Genomic DNA, 21,790 nt, shown 5'->3' on the forward strand with positions numbered 1-21,790 from the left:
AACCTTTTTGGCTGAGAGAGCCATGAAAGCCAAATATTTCCAAATGTATTTCCGTGAGAGCCATATCATATTTTTTAAAACTGAATACAACTAAATGCGTGTAATTTTTAAGTAAGACCAACATTTTTGGAGTATAATAAGTCTCTTATTCTTTTTAATAACATTGTTATTCTGAAGCTAACCAATAATAAATCAAATGTCATATCTGTTGATCATGTTTTTGTTTGGCCATGTGCTGTTTGTCCTTTGGACTCTTTAAGTTCCTGTTTTTTTCCCACTCCCTTGTCTGGTTTCCTTGGTTACTCATTTTGTCCACCTGTCTCCGGTGGACAAAACGCCCGCTCACCTGCATCCCGAGCACTAATCAGAGGCAGTATTTAAGCTTGTCGTTGCCAGTCATTCTCCCTGTGCTGACTTGTTTCATGCCTTGCCATAGTTTCCTGCTTCATGCCATGCCAAGGAAGTTTTGTTTGATTTACGTTCTTTGTCTGTTTATGCGTTAGCTTTGTTCTTTAGCCCATGTTGTGCCTCCCCTGTGAGCGATTTTTGTTTGTATATTTTTTTAGTTAAAATTAAATCATGTTTTTACCTAAATGCCATGTCCCGAGTAGTCCGTCTGCCTTCCTGGGAGAACGACCCCGCAGCAATCGTGACATAAAATACTTCTTACCATTAATGCGACTTCTTGAACAGGTGCGGTAGAAAAACGGATGGATGGATATAAATGCATGAGAATGTTTTATGTTTTGCACGTTATTTTTAGCACTGTGATTACCAGCGAAATTATTCATAATTATCGCATTAAGCAATGTCAGCTAAGATTTATCCGAGAGCCAGATGCAGTCATCAAAAGAGCCACATCTGGCTCTAGAGCCATGGGTTCCCTACCCCTGTTCTACCGGAATTGTTCCCTCTGATTTCAAAACAGCAGCCATAACACCAATTTTGAAAAAAAAAACAGGCTCAGATCCAAATAATTGTAATAATTTTCGTCCAATTTCATATCTGCCATTCATCTCAAAAATTCTTGAAAAAACTGTCTCCGCCCAACTTCACTCCCACCTATAGTTAAAGGGGAACTTTATCACAATTTCAAAAGGGTTAAAAACAATAAAAATCAGTTCCCAGTGGCCTGTTGTATTTTTTGAAGTTGTTTTCAAAATTTTACCGGTCTCGGAATATCCCTAAATAAAGCTTTAAAGTGCCTTATTTTCGCTCTCTGCGAAGACACTGGCCATTTCCCTGTGACGTCACACAGTGCTGCCAATGTAAACAAACAATGGGAATACCACAGCAAGATATAGCGACATTAGCTCGGATTCAAACTCGGATTTCAGCGACTTCAGCGATTCAACAGATTACGCATGTATTGAAACAGATGGTTGGAGGATGAAAGTATTGAAGAAGAAACTGAAGCTATTGACGCTATTCATAGCCATAGCATGGCCGAATAGCTGCGTTAGCATCGCCGGTAAAATGTGCGGACCAAACGATCAGGACTTTCGCATCTTTTGACACTGGATCGACTTAAATCCGTCGATTGGTAAGTGTTTGTTTCGCATTAAATGTGGGTGGAAGGAAACGTAACATAGTTGCAAATGCATCTACAGGTTATCCATACATCTCTGTGCCATGTCTGCTTTAGCACCGCCGGTAAATAGCATGTTAACATCGATTAGCTGGCAGTCAACATCAACGAAACTCACCTTTGTGATTTCGTTGACTATCGTTGCAAATGCATCTGCAGGTTATCCTTACATCTCTGTGCCATGTCTGTCTTAGCATCGCCGGTAAAATGTGCGGACCAAACGATCAGGACTTTCGCATCTTTTGACACTGGAGCAACTTAAATCCGTCGATTGGTAAGTGTTTGTTTCGCATTAAATGTGGGTGGAAGGAAACGTAATATAGTTGCAAATGCATCTACAGGTTATTCATACATCTCTGTTCCATGTCTGCTTTAGCACCGCCGGTAAATAGCATGTTAGCATCGATTAGCATTGCATGTTAGCATCGATTAGCTGGCAGTCAAAATCAACAAAACTCACCTTTGTGATTTGGTTGACTATCGTTGCAAATGCATCCGCAGGTTATCCATACATCTCTGTGCCATGTCTGCCTTAGCACCGCCGGTAAAATGTGGAGACACTCTGGCACATTCAATGGGGGTCTGGCGGCAGATTTCTTGCCAGTGGTGCAACTTGAATCCCTCCCTGTTAGTGCTGTTACACCCTCCGACAACACACCGACGAGGCATGATGTCTCCAAGGTTCCAAAAAATAGTAAAAAAAACGGAAAATAACAGAGCTGAGACCCGGTGTTTGTAATGTGTTGAAAATGAAAATGGCGGGTGTGTTACCTCGGCGACGTCACATTCTGACGTCATCGCATCCAGAGCGATAAACAGAAAGGCGTTTAATTCGCCAAAATTCACCCATTTAGAGTTCGGAAATCGGTTAAAAAAAATAGATGGTCTTTTTTCTGCACCATCAAGGTATATATTGACGCTTACATAGGTCTGCTGATAATGTTCCCCTTTAAATAACCTATATGAACAATTCCAGTCTGGTTTCTGCCCCCTACACAGCACTGAAACGTCACTAGTAAAAATCCCAAACGATCTCCTCCTGGCCGCTGATTCTGGTCTTCTCGCTATCCTAATCCTCTTAGATCTCACTGCAGCCTTTGACACCATTTCACACATTGTCACACAGTTGGTACAAAATGCGGCTGCTAGACTTTTGACAAGAACAAGAAAGTTTGATCACATTACGCCTGTACTGTATATACACCTTTATATACATATATACATACATATATACCTGTACTGGCTCACCTGCACTGGTTTCCTGTGCACTTAAGATGTGACTTTAAGGTTTTACTACTTACGTATAAAATACTACACGGTCTAGCTCCATCCTATCTTGCCGATTGTATTGTACCATATGTCCCGGCAAGAAATCTGCCTTCAAAGGACTCCGGCTTGTTAGTGATTCCCAAAGCCCCAAAAAAGTAGAGCGTTTTAATTTCGGGCTCCAGTACTCTGGAATGCCCTCCCGGTAACAGTTCGAGATGCCACCTCAGTAGAAGCATTTAAGTCTCACCTTAAAACTCATTTGTATACTCTAGCCTTTAAATAGACTCCCTTTTTAGACCAGTTGATCTGCCGTTTCTTTTCTTTTTCTCCTATGTCCCACTCTCCCTTTGTGGAGGGGGTCCGGTCCGATCCGGTGGCCATGTACTGCTCGCCTGTGTATCGGCTGAGGACATCTCTGCGCTGCTGATCCGCCTCCGCTTGGGATGGTTTCCTGCTGGCTACGCTGTGAACGGGACTCTCGCTGCTGTGTTGGATCCATTATGGATCGAACTTTCACAGTATCATGTTAGACCCGCTCGACATCCATTGCTTTCGTCCTCTCCAAGGTTCTCATAGTCATCATTGTCACCGACGTCCCACTGGGTGTGAGTTTTCCTTGCCCTTATGTGGGCCTACCGAGGATGTGGTAGTGGTTTGTGCAGCCCTTTGAGACACTAGTGATTCAGGGCCATATAAGTAAACATTGATTGATTGATTGATTGTCCTCCTCCATAGATTGCACAGTATTGGCGGCATAGCTCGGTTGGTAGAGCGGCCGTGCCAGCAACTTGAGGGTTGCAGGTTCGACTCCCGCTTCCGCCATCCTAGTCACTGCCGTTGTGTCCTTGGGCAAGGCACTTTACCCACCTGCTCCCAGCGCCACCCGCACTGGTTTAAATGTAACTTAGATATTGGGTTTCACTATGTAAAGCGCTTTGAGTCACTAAGAGAAAAGCGCTATATAAATATGATTCCAAAATATAATTCAATATTGGCATCACAAGCACAGCCCTTCACTGGTTTACATCATATCTCTCTCCGACCGCACTCAGTTTGTCCAACTCCGTTCATTTAAATCCCCTCCGTCTCCCGTTTCCCGCGGTGTCCCCCAGGGCTCTGTTCTCGCTCCCCTGCTTTTCCTCATTTACATTCTTCACCTTGGCAATATTTTCCCTAAATTTTCACTGTTATGCGGGTGACACCCAGCTCTACATTTCAACCAAACCAACGGCCTCTCTTCCTCCTTCCTCCCTTAGACTGCCTCAGTGAACTCTAGCAGTGGTTCTCATTCAATATCCTACAACTTAATAATAATACAACTGAAATCCTACTAAAAACCATACTCTCGGCAATTCCTCTGTCTCCCCTTCCTCCCAAGTCAAGAGTCTGGGTGTCATCCTGGACAGCACACTTTCCTTTCAAGCTCACATTAACCGCATTACCCGGTCTGCTTACTTTCATTTACGGAACATTAATCGTCTTCGCCCATCCCTGCCATATTAGTCCACAGCCTGGTCACCTCTCGCCTGGACTATTGCAACTCTCTCCTGTTTGGTCTCCCTCACAAGTCACTTCAATCAATCAATCAATGTTTACTTATATAGCCCTAAATCACTAGTGTCTCAAAGGGCTGCACAAACCACTACGACATCCTCGGTAGGCCCACATAAGGGCAAGGAAAACTCACACCCAGTGGGACGTCGGTGACAATGATGACTATGAGAACCTTGGAGAGGAGGAAAGCAATGGATGTCGAGCGGGTCTAACATGATACTGTGAAAGTTCAATCCATAATGGATCCAACACAGTCGCGAGAGTCCAGTCCAAAGCGGATCCAACACAGCAGCGAGAGTCCCGTTCACAGGCAGGAAACCATCCCAAGCGGAGGCGGATCAGCAGCGCAGAGATGTCCCCAGCCGATACACAGGCGAGCAGTACATGGCCACCGGATCGGACCGGACCCCCTCCACAAAGGAGAGTGGGACATAGGAGAAAAAGAAAAGAAACGGCAGATCAACTGGTCTAAAAAGGGAGTCTATTTAAAGGCTAGAGTATACAGATGAGTTTTAAGGTGAGACTTAAATGCTTCTACTGAGGTAGCATCTCGAACTGTTACCGGGAGGGCATTCCAGAGTACTGGAGACCGAAATGAAAACGCTCTACTTTTTTTGGGCTTTGGGAATCACTAATAAGCCGGAGTCCTTTGAAGGCAGATTTCTTGCCGGGACATACGGTACAATACAATCGGCAAGATAGGATGGAGCTAGACCGTGTAGTATTTTATACGTAACACAAACTGCAGCTTCTCCAGAACTCTGCAGTCCGGATAATCACCAGAACCCCTTCAATCCAGCACATCACCCCTGTTCTGCAGCAACTCCACTGGCTGCCCATCAAACATCGTATTCACTTTGAAATAATTCTCCTCACTTTCAAAGCCATCCATAACCTCTCTCCATCATGTCTCTCTGACCTCATCCATGTCGCCACGCCCTCACGTTCCCTAAGATCCTCTTCATCCACCCATCTCACTGTCCCCTTATTTAAACTGTCCACCATGGGCGGTGTCCTTGAGTGCCCAGAAAGGCGCCTTATAAATAAAATGTATTATTATTATTATTAAAAACAGTTTCCCAAAAAATGCTCAGTCTTTCACAAGAAAGGATGGGGCGAGGTACACCCCTTTGTCCACAACTGCGTGAGCAAATAGTCAAACAGTTTAAGAACGACGTTTCTCAAAGTGCAATTGCAAGAAATTTAAGGATTTCAACATCTACGGTCCATAATATCATCAAAAGGTTCAGAGAATCTGGAGAAATCACTCCACGTAAGCGGCATGGCCGGAAACCAACATTCGATCCCTCAGACGGCACTGTATCTAAAAACCGACATCAATCTCTAAAGGATATCACCACATGGGCTCAGGAACACTTCAGAAAACCACTGTCACTAAATACACTTCGTTGCTGCATCTGTAAATGCAAGCTAAAGCTCTACTATGCAAAGCGAAAGCCATTTATCAACAACATCCAGAAACGCCGCCGGCTTCTCTGGGCCCGAGATCATGTAAGATGGACTGATGCAAAGTGGAAAAAGTGTTCCGTGGTCTGACGAGTCCACATTTCAAATTGTTTTTGGAAATATTCGACATCGTGTCATACGGACCAAAGGGGAAGCGAACCATCCAAACTGTTATCGACGAAAATTTCAAAAGCCAGGGATGCATCTTTTTACCATGAATTGATTAACGTGGACCCCGACTTAAACAAGTTGAAAAACGTATTCGGGTGTTACCATTTAGTGGTCAATTGTACGGAATATGTACTGAACTGTGCAATCTACTAATAAAAGTATCAATCAATCAATCAATCATTCAAAAGCATTAGTGCCCAAGGCATGCCAAACTTACACATTTGTGAAGGCACCATTAATGCTGAAAGGTACATACAGGTTTTGGAACAACATATGCTGCCATCTAAGCGCCGTCTTTTTCACGGACGCCCCTGCTTATTTCAGCAAGACAATGCCAAGCTACGTGTTACAACAGCGTGGTTTTGTAGTAAAAGAATGCGGGTGCTTTCCTGGCTCGCCTGCAGTCCAGACCTGTCTCCCATGGAAAATGTGTGGCGCATTATGAAGCGTAAAATGTTGAAGGACTGAAGCTCTACATAAAACAAGAATGGGAAAGAATTCCACTTTCAAAGCTTCAACAATTAGTTTCCTCAGTTCCCAAACGTTTATTGAGTCTTGTTAAAAGAAAAGGTGATGTAACACAGTGGTGAACATGCCCTTTCCCAACTACTTTGGCTTGTGTTGAAGCCATGAAATTGTAAGTTAATTATTATTTCCCAAAAAAAATAAAAGTTTATGAGTTTGAACATCAAAAATCTTGTTTTTGTAGCGCATTCAACTGAATATGGGTTGAAAAGGATTTGCAAATCATTGTATTCCGTTTATATTTACATCAAACACAAATTTCCCAACTCATATGGAAACGGGGTTTGTATATGAATATGTATTTATGTGGAAGATTAATATTGCAGTAAGGAAGTGTTATGGTGTTGCCATAAAGATGCTGTGGTTGTCCTCCAGTCTTCCAGGTGAAGGTAGTGAACATCAGCCACAGTTACTATGACAAATACCACATGGAGATCACACGCGTTATCAAACTGGGTGAGATGTTTTTTTCAAGGCTAATAACGGTGATAACTGTAATAACTCTGGTCCGATGTGGGCTCCCAGGCGTGGAGGCGGGAGTCGAACCTGGTCAGAGGAGGTTCTTCATGTCTCACGGAGGCTGCAGACAAGGACTGGACCTGAAGATGGACTCCCAGTACCTCATCATGGGACCTAAAGAGGACCAGTGGGACGTGGACAAGGACACAAACAAGTAAACACACAAACACAACAAGTAAACATAATAACACCCAAACACAACAAGTAAACATAATAACACCCAAACACAACAAGTAAACATAATAACACCCAAACACAACAAGTAAACATAATAACACAAACACAAGTAAACATAATAACACCCAAACACAACAACTAAACATAATAACACACAAACACAACAAGTAAACATAACACCCAAACACAACAAGTAAACATAATAACACAAACACAACAAGTAAACATAACACAAACACAACAAGTAAACATAACACCCAAACACAACAAGTAAACATAATAACACCCAAACACAACAAGTAAACATAATAACACAAACACAACAAGTAAACATAATAACACAAACACAACAAGTAAACATAATAACACAAACACAACAAGTAAACATAACAACACCCAAACACAACAAGTAAACATAATAACACCCAAACACAACAAGTAAACATAATAACACAAACACAACAAGTAAACATAATAGGACAAACAAAACAACTAAACATTATAACACCCAAACGCAACAAGTAAACATAACACAACAAGTACACATAATAACACCCAAACACAACATTTAAATATAATAACCCAAACACAGCAAGTAAACGTAATTAGACAAACACACAAGTAAACATAACAACACAACAAGTAAACATAATAACACCCAAAGACAACATGTAAACACAATAACACAAACACAACAAGTAAACATAACACCCAAACACATTAAGTAAACATTATAACACCCAAACACAATATTTAAACATAACACAAACACAACAAGTAAACAACACAAACACAGCAAGTAAACATAATAAGACAAACACAACAAGTAAACATTATAACCCCCAAGCACAACAAGTAAACATAACAACACAACAAGTACACATAATAACACCCAAACACAACATGTAATTATAATAACACAAACACAGCAAGTAAACATTCTAAGACAAACACAACAAGTAAACATAACACCCAAACACAACAAGTAAACATAACAACACAACAAGTAAACATAATAACACTCAAACACAACATGTAAACATAATAACATAAACACAACAAGTAAACACAATAACACCCAAACACAACATGTAAACAATAACACAAACACAACAAGTAAACACAATAACACCCAAATACAACATGTAAACATAATAACACAAACAAAACAAGTAAACACAATAACACCCAAACACAACAAGCAAACATAACAACACAACAAGTAAACATAATAAAACCCAAACACAGCCAGTAAACATAATATTACAAACACAACAAGTAAACATAATAACACAAACACAACAAGTCAACATAATAAAACCCAAACACAGCAAGTAAACATAACACAAACAAAACAAGTAAACATAATAACACCCAAACACAGCAAGTAAACATAATAACACAAACACAACAAGTAAACATAATAACACAAACACAACAAGTAAACATAACAACACAACAAGTAAACATAATAACACAAACACAACAAGTAAACACAATAACACAAACACAACACGTAAACATAACACAAACACAACAAGTAAACATAACACAAACACAACAAGTAAACATAACACAAACACAACAAGTAAACATAACACAAACACAACAAGTAAACACAATAACACAAACACAACAAGTAAACATAATAACACAAACACAACAAGTAAACATAATAACACCCAAAAACAACAGTAAACACAATAACACAAAAACAACAAGTAAACACTAACAGAACATTTGAATATTATTTGGTGTCATAAGAGGTTCATTTCTACTTCCAAAATGTAATCTTGCTGTGATAGTAGAATATAATGTAAAGTTTACTGTTCTAATGTTTCAAGGATGTGTTTTTTTGTTCTATTACTACTACTTCACTACTACTAGTAATACTACTACTTCTACCACTAACTACTTCAGAACTACTTTTACTAATACTTAACTACTACTACACTACTGCTACTTTATAACTATTACTAAAACTACAAATGATACTACTTTTACTACTTCAGTACTAATACTATTTGACTACTACTACTATTTCAGTACTACTACTACTACTTCAGTACTAATGCTCCTACTACCACCACTACTATTTGACTTCTACTACTATTTCAGTAATACTACTACTACTTCAGTAGTAATGCTCCTACTACCACCACTACTATTTGACTACTACTACTATTTCAGTACTACTACTACTACTTCAGTACTAATGCTCCTACTACCACCACTACTATTTGACTACTACTACTATTTCAGTACTACTACTACCACTTCAGTACTAATGCTCCTACTACCACCACTACTATTTGACTACTACTACTATTTCAGTAATACTACTACTACTTCAGTACTAATGCTCCTACTACCACCACTACTATTTGACTACTACTACTATTTCAGTACTACTACTACCACTTCAGTACTAATGCTCCTACTACCACCACTACTATTTGACTACTACTACTACTTCAGTACTACTACTACCACTTCAGTACTACTGCTCCTACTACCACCACTACTACTTGACTACTACTACTATTTCAGTACTACTACTACCACTTCAGTACTAATGCTCCTACTACCACCACTACTTTTTGACTACTACTACTATTTCAGTACTACTACTACTACTTCAGTACTAATGCTCCTACTACCACCTCTACTATTTGACTACTACTACTATTTCAGTACTACTACTACCACTTCAGTACTAATGCTCCTACTACCACCACTACTATTTGACTACTACTACTATACCAGTACTACTACTACCACTTCAGTACTAATGCTCCTACTACCACCACAAATACTTGACTACTACTACTACTACTACTTCAGTACTAATGCTCCTACTACCACCACTACTATTTGACTACTACTACTATTTCAGTACTACTACTACCACTTCAGTACTAATGCTCCTACTACCACCACTACTATTTGACTACTACTACTATTTCAGTACTACTACTACCACTTCAGTACTAATGCTCCTACTACCACCACTACTATTTGACTACTACTACTATTTCAGTACTACTACTACTACTTCAGTACTAATGCTCCTACTACCACCTCTACTATTTGACTACTACTACTATTTCAGTACTACTACTACCACTTCAGTACTAATGCTCCTACTACCACCACTACTATTTGACTACTACTACTATACCAGTACTACTACTACCACTTCAGTACTAATGCTCCTACTACCACCACAAATACTTGACTACTACTACTACTACTACTTCAGTACTAATGCTCCTACTACCACCACTACTATTTGACTACTACTACTATTTCAGTACTACTACTACCACTTCAGTACTACTGCTCCTACAACCACCACTACCACTTGACTACTACTACTATTTCAGTACTACTACTACTACTTCAGTACTAATGCTCGAACTACCACCACTACTATTTGACTACTACTACTATTTCAGTACTACTACTACCACTTCAGTACTAATGCTCCTACTACCACCACTACTATTTGACTACTACTACTATTTCAGTACTACTACTACTACTTCAGTACTAATGCTCCTACTACCACCACTACTATTTGACTACTACTACTATTTCAGTACTACTACTACCACTTCAGTACTAATGCTCCTACTACCACCACTACTACTTGACTACTACTACTATTTCAGTACTACTACTACTACTTCAGTACTAATGCTCCTACTACCACCACTACTATTTGACTACTACTACTATTTCAGTACTACTACTACCACTTCAGTACTACTGCTCCTAATACCACCACTACTATTTGACTACTACTACTATTTCAGTACTACTACTACTACCACTTCAGTACTAATGCTCCTACTACCACCACTACTACTTGACTACTACTACTATTTCAGTACTACTACTACTACCACTTCAGTACTAATGCTCCTACTACCACCACTACTATTTGACTACTACTACTATTTCAGTACTACTACTACCACTTCAGTACTACTGCTCCTACTACCACCACTACTATTTGACTACTACTACTATTTCAGTACTACTACTACTACCACTTCAGTACTAATGCTCCTACTACCACCACTACTACTTGACTACTACTACTATTTCAGTACTACTACTACCACTTCAGTACTAATGCTCCTACTACCACCACTACCACTTGACTACTACTACTATTTCAGTACTACAACTACTTCTTCAGTACTAATGCTCCTACTACCACCACTACTATTTGACTACCACTATTATTTCAGTACTACTACTACCACTTCAGTACTAATGCTCCTACTACCACCACTACTACTTGACTACTACTACTATTTCAGTACTACTACTACCAATTCAGTACTAATGCTCCTACTACCACCACTACTACTTGACTACTACTACTATTTCAGTACTACTACTACCACTTCAGTACTAACGCTCCTACTACCACCACTACCACTTGACTACTACTACTATTTCAGTACTACTACTACTACCTCAGTACTAATGCTCCTACTACCACCACTACTACTTGACTACTACTACTATTTCAGTACTACTACTACTACTTCAGTACTAATGCTCCTACTACCACCACTACTATTTGACTACTACTACTATTTCAGTACTACTACTACCACTTCAGTACTAATGCTCTTACTACCACCACTACTTTTTGACTACTACTACTATTTCAGTACTACTACTACCAATTCAGTACTAATGCTCCTTCTACCACCACTACTACTTGACTACTACTACTCTTTCAGTACTACTACTACCACTTCAGTACTAATGCTCCTACTACCACCACTACCACTTGACTACTACTACTATTTCAGTACTACTACTACCACTTCAGTACTAATGCTCCTACTACCACCACTACTATTTGACTACTACTACTATTTCAGTACTACTACTACCACTTCAGTACAAATGCTCCTACTACCACCACTACTATTTGACTACCACTACTATTTCAGTACTACTACTACCACTTCAGTACTAATGCTACTACTTGACTACTACTACTATTTCAGTACTACTACTACCACTTCAGTACTAATGCTCCTACTACCACCACTACTTTTTGACTACTACTACTACTATTTCAGTACTACTACTACCACTTCAGTACTAATGCTCCTACTACCACCACTACTATTTGACTACTACTACTATGTCAGTACTACTACTACCACTTCAGTACTAATGCTCCTACTACCACACTACTATTTGACTACTACTACTATTTCAGTACTACTACTACCACTTCAGTACTAATGCTCCTACTACCACCACTACTATTTGACTACTACTACTATTTCAGTACTACTACTACTACCACTTCAGTACTAATGCTCCTACTACCACCACTACTATTTGACTACTACTACTATTTCAGTACTACTACTACTACTACTTCAGTACTAATGCTCCTACTACCACCACTACTATTTGACTACTACTACTATTTCAGTACTACTACTACCACCAATTCAGTACTAATGCTCCTACTACCACCACTACTACTTGACTACTACTACTATTTCAGTACTACTACTACTACTTCAGTACTAATGCTCCTACTACCACCACTACTATTTGACTACTACTACTATTTCAGTACTACTACTACCAATTCAGTACTAATGCTCCTACTACCACCACTACTTTTTGACTACTACTACTATTTCAGTACTACTACTACCACTTCAGTACTAATGCTCCTACTACCACCACTACTATTTGACTACTACTACTCTTTCAGTACTACTACTACCAATTCAGTACTAATGCTCCTACTACCACCACTACTATTTGACTACTACTACTATTTCAGTACTACTACTACCACTTCAGTACTAATGCTCCTACTACCACCACTACTACTTGACTACTACTACTATTTCAGTACTACTACTACCAATTCAGTACTAATGCTCCTACTACCACCACTACTACTTGACTACTACTACTATTTCAGTACTCCTACTATTACGACTTCTAAAATTACAACTATTAGTACTACTTCTGCTACTTCAATACTACTGCTCCTACTACCACCACTACCAATTGACTACGACTACTATTTCAGTACTACTACTACCACAACTTCTAAAATTAAAACTATTACTGCTACTTCAATACTAATGCTCCAACTACTACCACTACTACCACGATTTCCGTACTAATTCTACAACTTCTAAAACTACAACTCCTACTAGTACTACTCCCCCGCTGTCGACACATCGTGTTTTTAAAACTGTGTGTCCTTCCGTGTCAGATTGATGTACACGCTGGGTAAGACCACCTGGGTGGAGCGCTGGCCTTCGCCTGCCGAGTGCGCCGGAGACCTGCGAGCCAAATGCACGAGCCTCGCCGCCGCCGCCAACGAACTCTTTGTGAACGCCTGCAGGCTGTGAGAGCCGCCGTGTTGACTGCGGGAACACAACTACGTCTGCTAGAAAGACGAGCTGTGATGGGAGATCATGTACAAAGGGTAGTAGTAGTGGTAGTACTGAAATAGTAGTAGTTGTACCCTTCATTTTCATCCGTTTGAGAGGTCATCATAATTGCAGTGGCCTAAAACTTCATGCCGGGTCTGAATGTCGTAGCACGCAATGCGTCATTCCTGGTAGTGCTCAAATAAAACAGTTGATTATATGAATGTCTGAGGTCGTTTCTGTCCTTCTTTGAAGGTGACTGTCGCTCCTTGCGTAGTCGCGGCTTTGACAGAAAAGATGTCCTCGGAAAATGATGGGACATGCAGAACCTCCTTCAGGATCACATCCACACTTCCGGCTTTTGCTGCTCGAGTCGATTCTGTCCTTTGAAGGTGACTGTCGCTCCTTGCGTAGTCGCGGTTTTGACAGAGAAGATGTCCTCGGAAAATGATGGGACATGCAGAACCTCCTTCAGGATCACATCCACACTTCCGGGCCTTTGCTGCCCGAGTTGATTCTGTCCTTCTTTGAAGGTGACTGTCGCTCCTTGCGTAGTCGCGGCTTTGACAGAGAAGATGTCCTCGGAAAATGATGGGACATGCAGAGCCTCCTTCAGGATCGCATCCGCACTTCCCGCCTTTGCTGCCCGAGTCGATTCTGTCCTTTGAAGGTGACTGTCGCTCCTTGCGTAGTCGCGGCTTTGACAGAAAAGATGTCCGAGGACAATGATGGGACATGCAGAGCCTCCTTCAGGATCGCATCGACACTTCTGGCCTTGGCTGCCTGAGTTGATTCTGTCCTTTGAAGGTGACTGTCGCTCCTTGCGTGGTCGCGGTTTCGACAGAAAAGATGTCCTCGGAAAATGATGGGTCATGCAGAACCTCCTTCAGGATCACATCCACACTTCCGGCTTTTGCTGCTCGAGTCGATTCTGTCCTTTGAAGATGACTGTCGCTCCTTGCGTGGTCGCGGCTTTGACGGAAAGGTGTCCTCGGAAAATGATGGGACATGCAGAGCCTCCTTCAGGATCGCATCCACACTTCCCGCCTTTGCTGCCTGAGTTGATTCTGTCCTTCTTTGAAGGTGACTGTCGCTCCTTGCGTGGTCGCGGCTTTGACAGAAAAGCTTTTCTAGGAAAATGATGGGACATGCAGAGCCTCCTTCAGGATCGCATCCACACTTCCCGCCTTTGCTGCCCGAGTCGATTCTGTCCTTTGAAGGTGACTGTCACTCCTTGCGTGGTCGCGGCTTTGACAGAAAAGATGTCCTAGGACAATGATGGGACATGCAGAGCCTCCTTCATGATCGCATCCACACTTCCCACCTTTGCTGCCCGAGTTGATTCTGTCCTTCTTTGAAGGTGACTGTCGCTCCTTGCGTAGTCGGCTTTGACAGAAAAGATGTCCTCGGAAAATGATGGGACATGCAGAGCCTCCTTCAGGATCGCATCGACACTTCTGGCCTTGGCTGCCTGAGTTGATTCTATCCTTCGAAGGTGACTGTCGCTCCTTGCGTAGTCGCAGCTTTGACAGAAAAGCTTTTCTAGAAAAATGATGGGACATGCAGAGCCTCCTTCAGGATCGCATCCACACTTCCGGGCCTTGGGTGCCTGAGTTGATTCTGTCCTTTGAAGGTGACTGTCGCTCCTTGCGTAGTCGCGGCTTTGACAGAAAAGATGTCCTCGGAAAATGATGGGACATGCAGAGCCTCCTTCAGGATCGCATCCACACTTCCGGCCTTTGCTGCCCGAGTTGATTCTGTCCTTCTTTGAAGGTGACTGTCGCTCCTTGCGTAGTCGCGGCTTTGACAGAAAAGATGTCCTCGGAAAATGATGGGACATGCAGAGCCTCCTTCAGGATCGCATCGACACTTCTGGCCTTGGGTGCCTGAGTTGATTCTGTCCTTTAAAGGTGACTGTCGCTCCTTGCGTGGTCGCGGCTTTGACAGAAAAGCTTTTCTAGGAAAATGATGGGACATGCAGAGCCTCCTTCAGGATCGCATCCACACTTCCCGTCTTTGCTGCCCGAGTCGATTCTGTCCTTTGAAGGTGACTGTTGCTCCTTGCGTGGTCGCGGCTTTGACAGAAAAGATGTCCGAGGACAATGATGGGACATGCAGAGCCTCCTTCAGGATCGCATCGACACTTCTGGCCTTGGCTGCCTGAGTTGATTCTGTCCTTTGAAGGTGACTGTCGCTCCTTGCGTAGTCGCGGCTTTGACAGAAAAGATGTCCTTTGAAAATGATGGAACATGCAGAGCCTCCTTCAGGATCGCATCCACACTTCCCGCCTTTGCTGCCCGAGTCGATTCTGTCCTTTGAAGGTGACTGTTGCTCCTTGCGTGGTCGCGGCTTTGACAGGAAAGATGTCTTCGGAAAATGATGGGACATACAGAGCCTCTTTCAGGATCACATCCACACTTCCCGCCTTTGCTGCCCGAGTTGATTCTGTCCTTTGAAGGTGACTGTCGCTCCTTGCGTGGTCGCGGCTTTGACAGAAAAGATGTCCTCGGAAAATGATGGGACATGCAGAGCCTCCTTCAGGATCACATCCACACTTCTGGCCTTGGCTGCCTGAGTTGATTCTGTCCTTTGAAGGTGACTGTCGCTCCTTGCGTGGTCGCGGCTTTGACAGAAAAGATGTCCTAGGACAATGATGGGACATGCAGAGCCTCCTTCAGGATCACATCCACACTTCCCGCCTTTGCTGCCCGAGTCGATTCTGTCCTTCGAAGGTGACTGTCGCTCCTTGCGTGGTCGCGGCTTTGACAGAAAAGCTTTTCTAGGAAAATGATGGGACATGCAGAGCCTCCTTCAGGATCGCATCCACACTTCCCGCCTTTGCTGCCCGAGTCGATTCTGTCCTTTGAAGGTGACTGTTGCTCCTTGCGTGGTCGCGGCTTTGACAGAGAAGATGTCCTAGGACAATGATGGGACATGCAGAGCCTCCTTCAGGATCGCATCCACACTTCCCGCCTTTGCTGCCTGAGTTGATTCTGTCCTTCTTTGAAGGTGACTGTCGCTCCTTGCGTGGTCGCGGCTTTAACAGAAAAGATGTCCTCGGAAAATTATGGAACATGCAGAGCCTCCTTCAGGATCGCATCCACACTTCCCGCCTTTGCTGCCCGAGTTGATTCAGTCCTTCTTTGAAGGTGACTGTCGCTCCTTGCGTAGTCGCGGCTTTGACAGAAAAGATACTGAGGGTGGCGGTATAAACAACTTTAACACTGTTACAAATATGCGCCGCACTGTGAACCCACACCAAACAAGAATGACAAACACATTTCGGGGGAACATCCGCACCGTAACACAACATGGACACAACAGAACAAATACCCACAACCCCTTGCAGCACTAACTTACGGGACACTACAATATGCACCCCCGGCTACAACCTAACCCCACCCATCGCATTGTTATTTTATTTTATGATTTATTAGCCTGTGGAAAAATGTAATGTTGATATTTACCTCAGAAGGCTGCAAATAGAAAAGAGGCATTAAATGTTTTATTTAAATTTAATTTATTTGACCATTGATGTTTTTTTGTCTGTTTTTTGAAAGTTGATTTTGCACTATTAAGTTATATCATTATTGCTTGTTACATATTCAGTGGTAAAAGCAAATCAGTGTAGCAAACAGCAATAATTAATGTTTTATTCATGCTCTTTTTTTGTTACTTCAAGGCTTGAATCTTTGACTCCTTCATTATTGTTGTTTTATTTTCAAATGTATTTTTAGCTTGTGAGAAAAAGTTTGTTTTGATATTTACCCCAGAAGGCTGCAAATTGAAAAGACGCACTCTATTTTTATAAAAATGTTATTTGATATGCCATTGATATTTTTTTAAATATTACTATTATTATTTGAAATTTGATTTTGCATGTCACTATAAAGTTATATAAGCCTTGCTTGTTCAATATTCAATGCAAAACTTGTTTGGGTCCCAATTAAAAGGTTAATTTGTTCAACCTTGGCCTTTTAAATTTCGTCCCACTCTGTGTTTGAGTTTGAAACCCCTGTTTTAGATGTATGCATACTATTTTTAGTTATTTGGCTGTTGTGGTTTTTATTTATTTATTTATTTTTTATTATCTTTTTATTTAATTGTATTTTTTTTTATTATACACTGTAGCACTTTGAGGTTGTTTACGCAATGTAAAGTGCTTTTTACAAATAAAATCTATTATTATTATTATTATGTTAAATTGTTTAATGCATCCAGCGGGGAATCACAACAAAATTAAGCATAATAATGTGTTCATTCCACGACTGAATATATCGGTATCGGTTGATATCAGAATCGGTAATTAAGGGTCGGACGATATCGGAATATTGGATACCGGCAAAAAAAGCCGTTATCGGACATCTCTCATCTAAAATATGAATCATTTTTATCCTTGGGGTAAATATTGGATCAATGTGTAGTCAAGCTTATGAGATGCGATGCAAGTGTAAGCCACTGTGACACTTTTTTATTTGTTTTAATAAATCAATCAATCAATCAATGTTTACTTATATAGCCCTAAATCACTAGTGTCTCAAAGGCCTGCACAAACCACTACGACATCCTCGGTAGGCCCGCATAAGGGCAAGAAAAACTCACACCCAGTGGGACGTCGGTGACAATGATGACTATGAGAACCTTGGAGAGGAGGAAAGCAATGGATGTCGAGCGGGTCTAACATGATACTGTGAAAGTTCAATCCATAATGGATCCAACACAGTCGCGAGAGTCCAGGCCAAAGCGGATCCAACACAGCAGCGAGAGTCCCGTTCACAGGCAGGAAACCATCCCAAGCGGAGGCGGATCAGCAGCGCGGAGATGTCCCCAGCCGATACACAGGCGAGCAGTACATGGCCACCGGATCGGACCGGACCCCCTCCACGAGGGAGAGTGGGACATAGGAGGAAAAGAAAAGAAACGGCAGATCAACTGGTCTAAAAAGGGAGTCTATTTAAAGGCTAGAGTATACAAATGAGTTTTAAGGTGAGACTTAAATGTTTCTACTGAGGTGGCATCTCGAACTGTTACCGGGAGGGCATTCCAGAGTACTGGAGCCCGAACGGAAAACGCTCTATAGCCCGCAGACTTTTTTTGGGCTTTGGGAATCACTAATAAGCCGGAGTCCTTTGAAGGCAGATTTCTTACCGGGACATATGGTACAATACAATCGGCAAGATAGGATGGAGCTAGACCGTGTAGTATTTTATACGTAAGTAGTAAAACCTTAAAGTCACATCTTAAGTGCACAGGAAGCCAGTGCAGGTGAGCCAGTACAGGTATATATGTATGTATATATGTATATAAAGGTATATACAGTACAGGCGTAATGTGATCAAACTTTCTTGTTCTTGTCAAAAGTCTAGCAGCCGCATTTTGTACCAACTGTAATCTTTTAATGCTAGACATGGGGAGACCCGAAAATAATACGTTACAGTAATCGAGACGAGGCGTAACAAACGCATGGATAATGATCTCAGCATCTTTAGTGGACAGAATGGAGCGAATTTTAGCGATATTGCGGAGATGAAAGAAGGCCGTTTTAGTAACGCTTTTAATGTGTGCCTCAAAGGAGAGACTTGGGTCGAAGATAATACCCAGATTCTTTACAGAGTCAACTTGTTTTATTATTTGGTTGTCAAATGTTAAAGTTGTATTATTAAATAGAGTTCGGTGTCTAGCAGGACCGATAATCAGCATTTCCGTTTTTTGGGCGTTGAGTTGCAAAATGTTAGCGGACATCCATTGTTTAATTTCATTAAGACACGCCTCCAGCTGACTACAATCCGGCGTGTTGGTTGGCTTTAGGGGCATGTAGAGTTGGGTGTCATCAGCATAGCAGTGAAAGCTAACACCGTATTTGCGTATGATTTCACCTAGCGGCAGCATGTAGATGCTGAAGAGTGCAGGGCCAAGGACCGAACCCTGGGGAACTCCACTCGTTACCTTAACGTAGCCCGAGGTCACATTGTTATGGGAGACACACTGCATCCTATCAGTAAGATAAGAGTTAAACCAAGACAGGGCTGAGTCTGACATACCATTTCGTGTTTTGATACGTTCTAATAAAATATTATGATCGACAGTATCGAAAGCAGCGCTAAGATCGAGGAGCAGCAACATAGATGACGCATCAGAATCCATCGTTAGCAATAGATCATTAGTCATTTTTGCGAGGGCTGTCTCAGTCGAGTGATTTGCCCTGAAACCGGATTGAAAGGTTTCACATAGATTGTTAGACGCTAAGTGTTCATTTAACTGCTCCGCAACAATTTTTTTCGAGGATTTTTGAAATAAAGGGAAGGTGAGACACCGGTCGGTAGTTTACCATGAGGTCAGGATCGAGGTTAGGTCTTTTAAGAAGAGGATGAATAACCGCTTTTGTGAATGCTAGGGGAACAGTGCCCGAGGAGAGTGATAAGTTTATAATATTTAGCACTGATGGACCTAATAATACAAAGAGCTCCTTGATCAGTTTCCCAGGAAGAGGGTCAAGTAAACATGTTGTTTGTTTTATTCCATTTACACGTTGTAACAATTCCTCTAATGTTATTTCCTCAAAACGAGAGAAACAATTTTGGAGGGCAGTATCCGCCGTATATACCATCGTGTCAGTGTTAATAGAACCCTGTTGTAGCTGGGACGCATTGTCTTTAATCTCCTTTCTAATGACTTCAATTTTCTTTCTAAAGAATTGCATAAAGTCATCAGCTGAGTGGGAGGAGCTACTGGAAGGGGTCCCTTGTTGGGTTAGCGATGCTACCGTACTAAACAAAAATTTAGGATCGTTTTTATCACGGTGGATGAGATTTGAACCGAACCGTGACCTCTAAACCGAGATACGTACCGAATTAAAATTTTTGTGTACCGTTACACCCCTATAAAATATGAATTCAAACATTGCCTGCACAATTGATGAAGCTTCTAAGGAAGCCACAGCTTGACTCTAGAACAGATTCTTTCAATTTGCAAGATTTCCTATGTTTTGTGCAAGAAAGTATAGTGTTGGCTGCAAATTGAGACTTTCTGCCATTTTGGGCCGCTTTTCACTTTTCCAATCTTTCTTCTAGTTCTCGTCTGAGATTAACTATTTTGGACTGTGTCATTGTGAAGAAAGTGAACATTTTTACCTATTTCCTTCACACCTGTTGGCTGCTGAACACTTTGTCACCTAATAGTTCCTGTCCTTCATGGATTGTGTTCATGAAGAATGTTTCACTGCAAATTGCACATTTATCTGACATTACTGATAACAAAAAAAAATCTAAACTCTTAATGAAATTAAACAATGGATGTCGGCTAACTTTTTGCAACTCAACGCCAAAAAAACGGAAATGCTGATTATCGGTCCTGCTAGACACCGACCTCTATTTAATAATACAACTCTAACATTTGACAACCAAATAATAAAACAAGGCGACACGATAAAGAATCTGGGTATTATCTTCGACCCAACCCTCTCCTTTGAGGCACACATTAAAAGCGTTACTAAAACGGCCTTCTTTCATCTCCGTAATATCGCTAAAATTCGCTCCATTCTGTCCACTAAAGACGCTGAGATCATTATCCATGCGTTTGTTACGTCTCGTCTCGATTACTGTAACGTATTATTTTCGGGTCTCCCCATGTCTAGCATTAAAAGATTACAGTTGGTACAAAATGCGGTAGCTAGACTTTTGACAAGAACAAGAAAGTTTGATCACATTACGCCTGTACTGGCTCACCTGCACTGGCTTCCTGTGCACTTAAGATGTGACTTTATGGTTTTACTACTTACGTATAAAATACTACACGGTCTAGCTCCATCCTATCTTGACGATTGTATTGTACCATATGTCCCGGCAAGAAATCTGCCTTCAAAGGACTCCGGCTTATTAGTGATTCCCAAAGCCCAAAAGAAGTCTGCGGGCTATAGAGCGTTTTCATTTCGGGCTCCAGTACTCTGGAATGCCCTCCCGGTAACAGTTCGAGATGCCACCTCAGTAGAAGCATTTAAATCTGACCTTAAAACTCATTTGTATACTCTAGCCTTTAAATAGACTCCCTTTTTAGACCAGTTGATCTGCCGCTTCTTTTC

At 41.5% G+C, this 21,790-nt stretch overlaps 1 protein-coding gene across 1 annotated transcript in view; it reads left to right on the top strand.

Annotated features, from left to right (window-relative positions):
* LOC133561489 (complement C3-like) overlaps positions 1-13,937 on the top strand; it is an 87,209-nt gene extending 73,272 nt beyond the window's left edge. Inside the window, exons 42-44 of the mRNA XM_061914783.1 lie at positions 6,950-7,030; positions 7,100-7,247; positions 13,554-13,937. Coding sequence (XP_061770767.1) covers positions 6,950-7,030; positions 7,100-7,247; positions 13,554-13,692 — 368 coding nt within the window. The 3' untranslated portion in view covers positions 13,693-13,937. The remainder of the gene's footprint in view (positions 1-6,949; positions 7,031-7,099; positions 7,248-13,553) is intronic.
* Positions 13,938-21,790: the final 7,853 nt, after the last annotated feature.

The sequence above is a fragment of the Nerophis ophidion genome, linkage group LG01 (assembly GCF_033978795.1).
Source record: "Nerophis ophidion isolate RoL-2023_Sa linkage group LG01, RoL_Noph_v1.0, whole genome shotgun sequence".
NCBI classification, from domain to species: domain Eukaryota; kingdom Metazoa; phylum Chordata; class Actinopteri; order Syngnathiformes; family Syngnathidae; genus Nerophis; species Nerophis ophidion.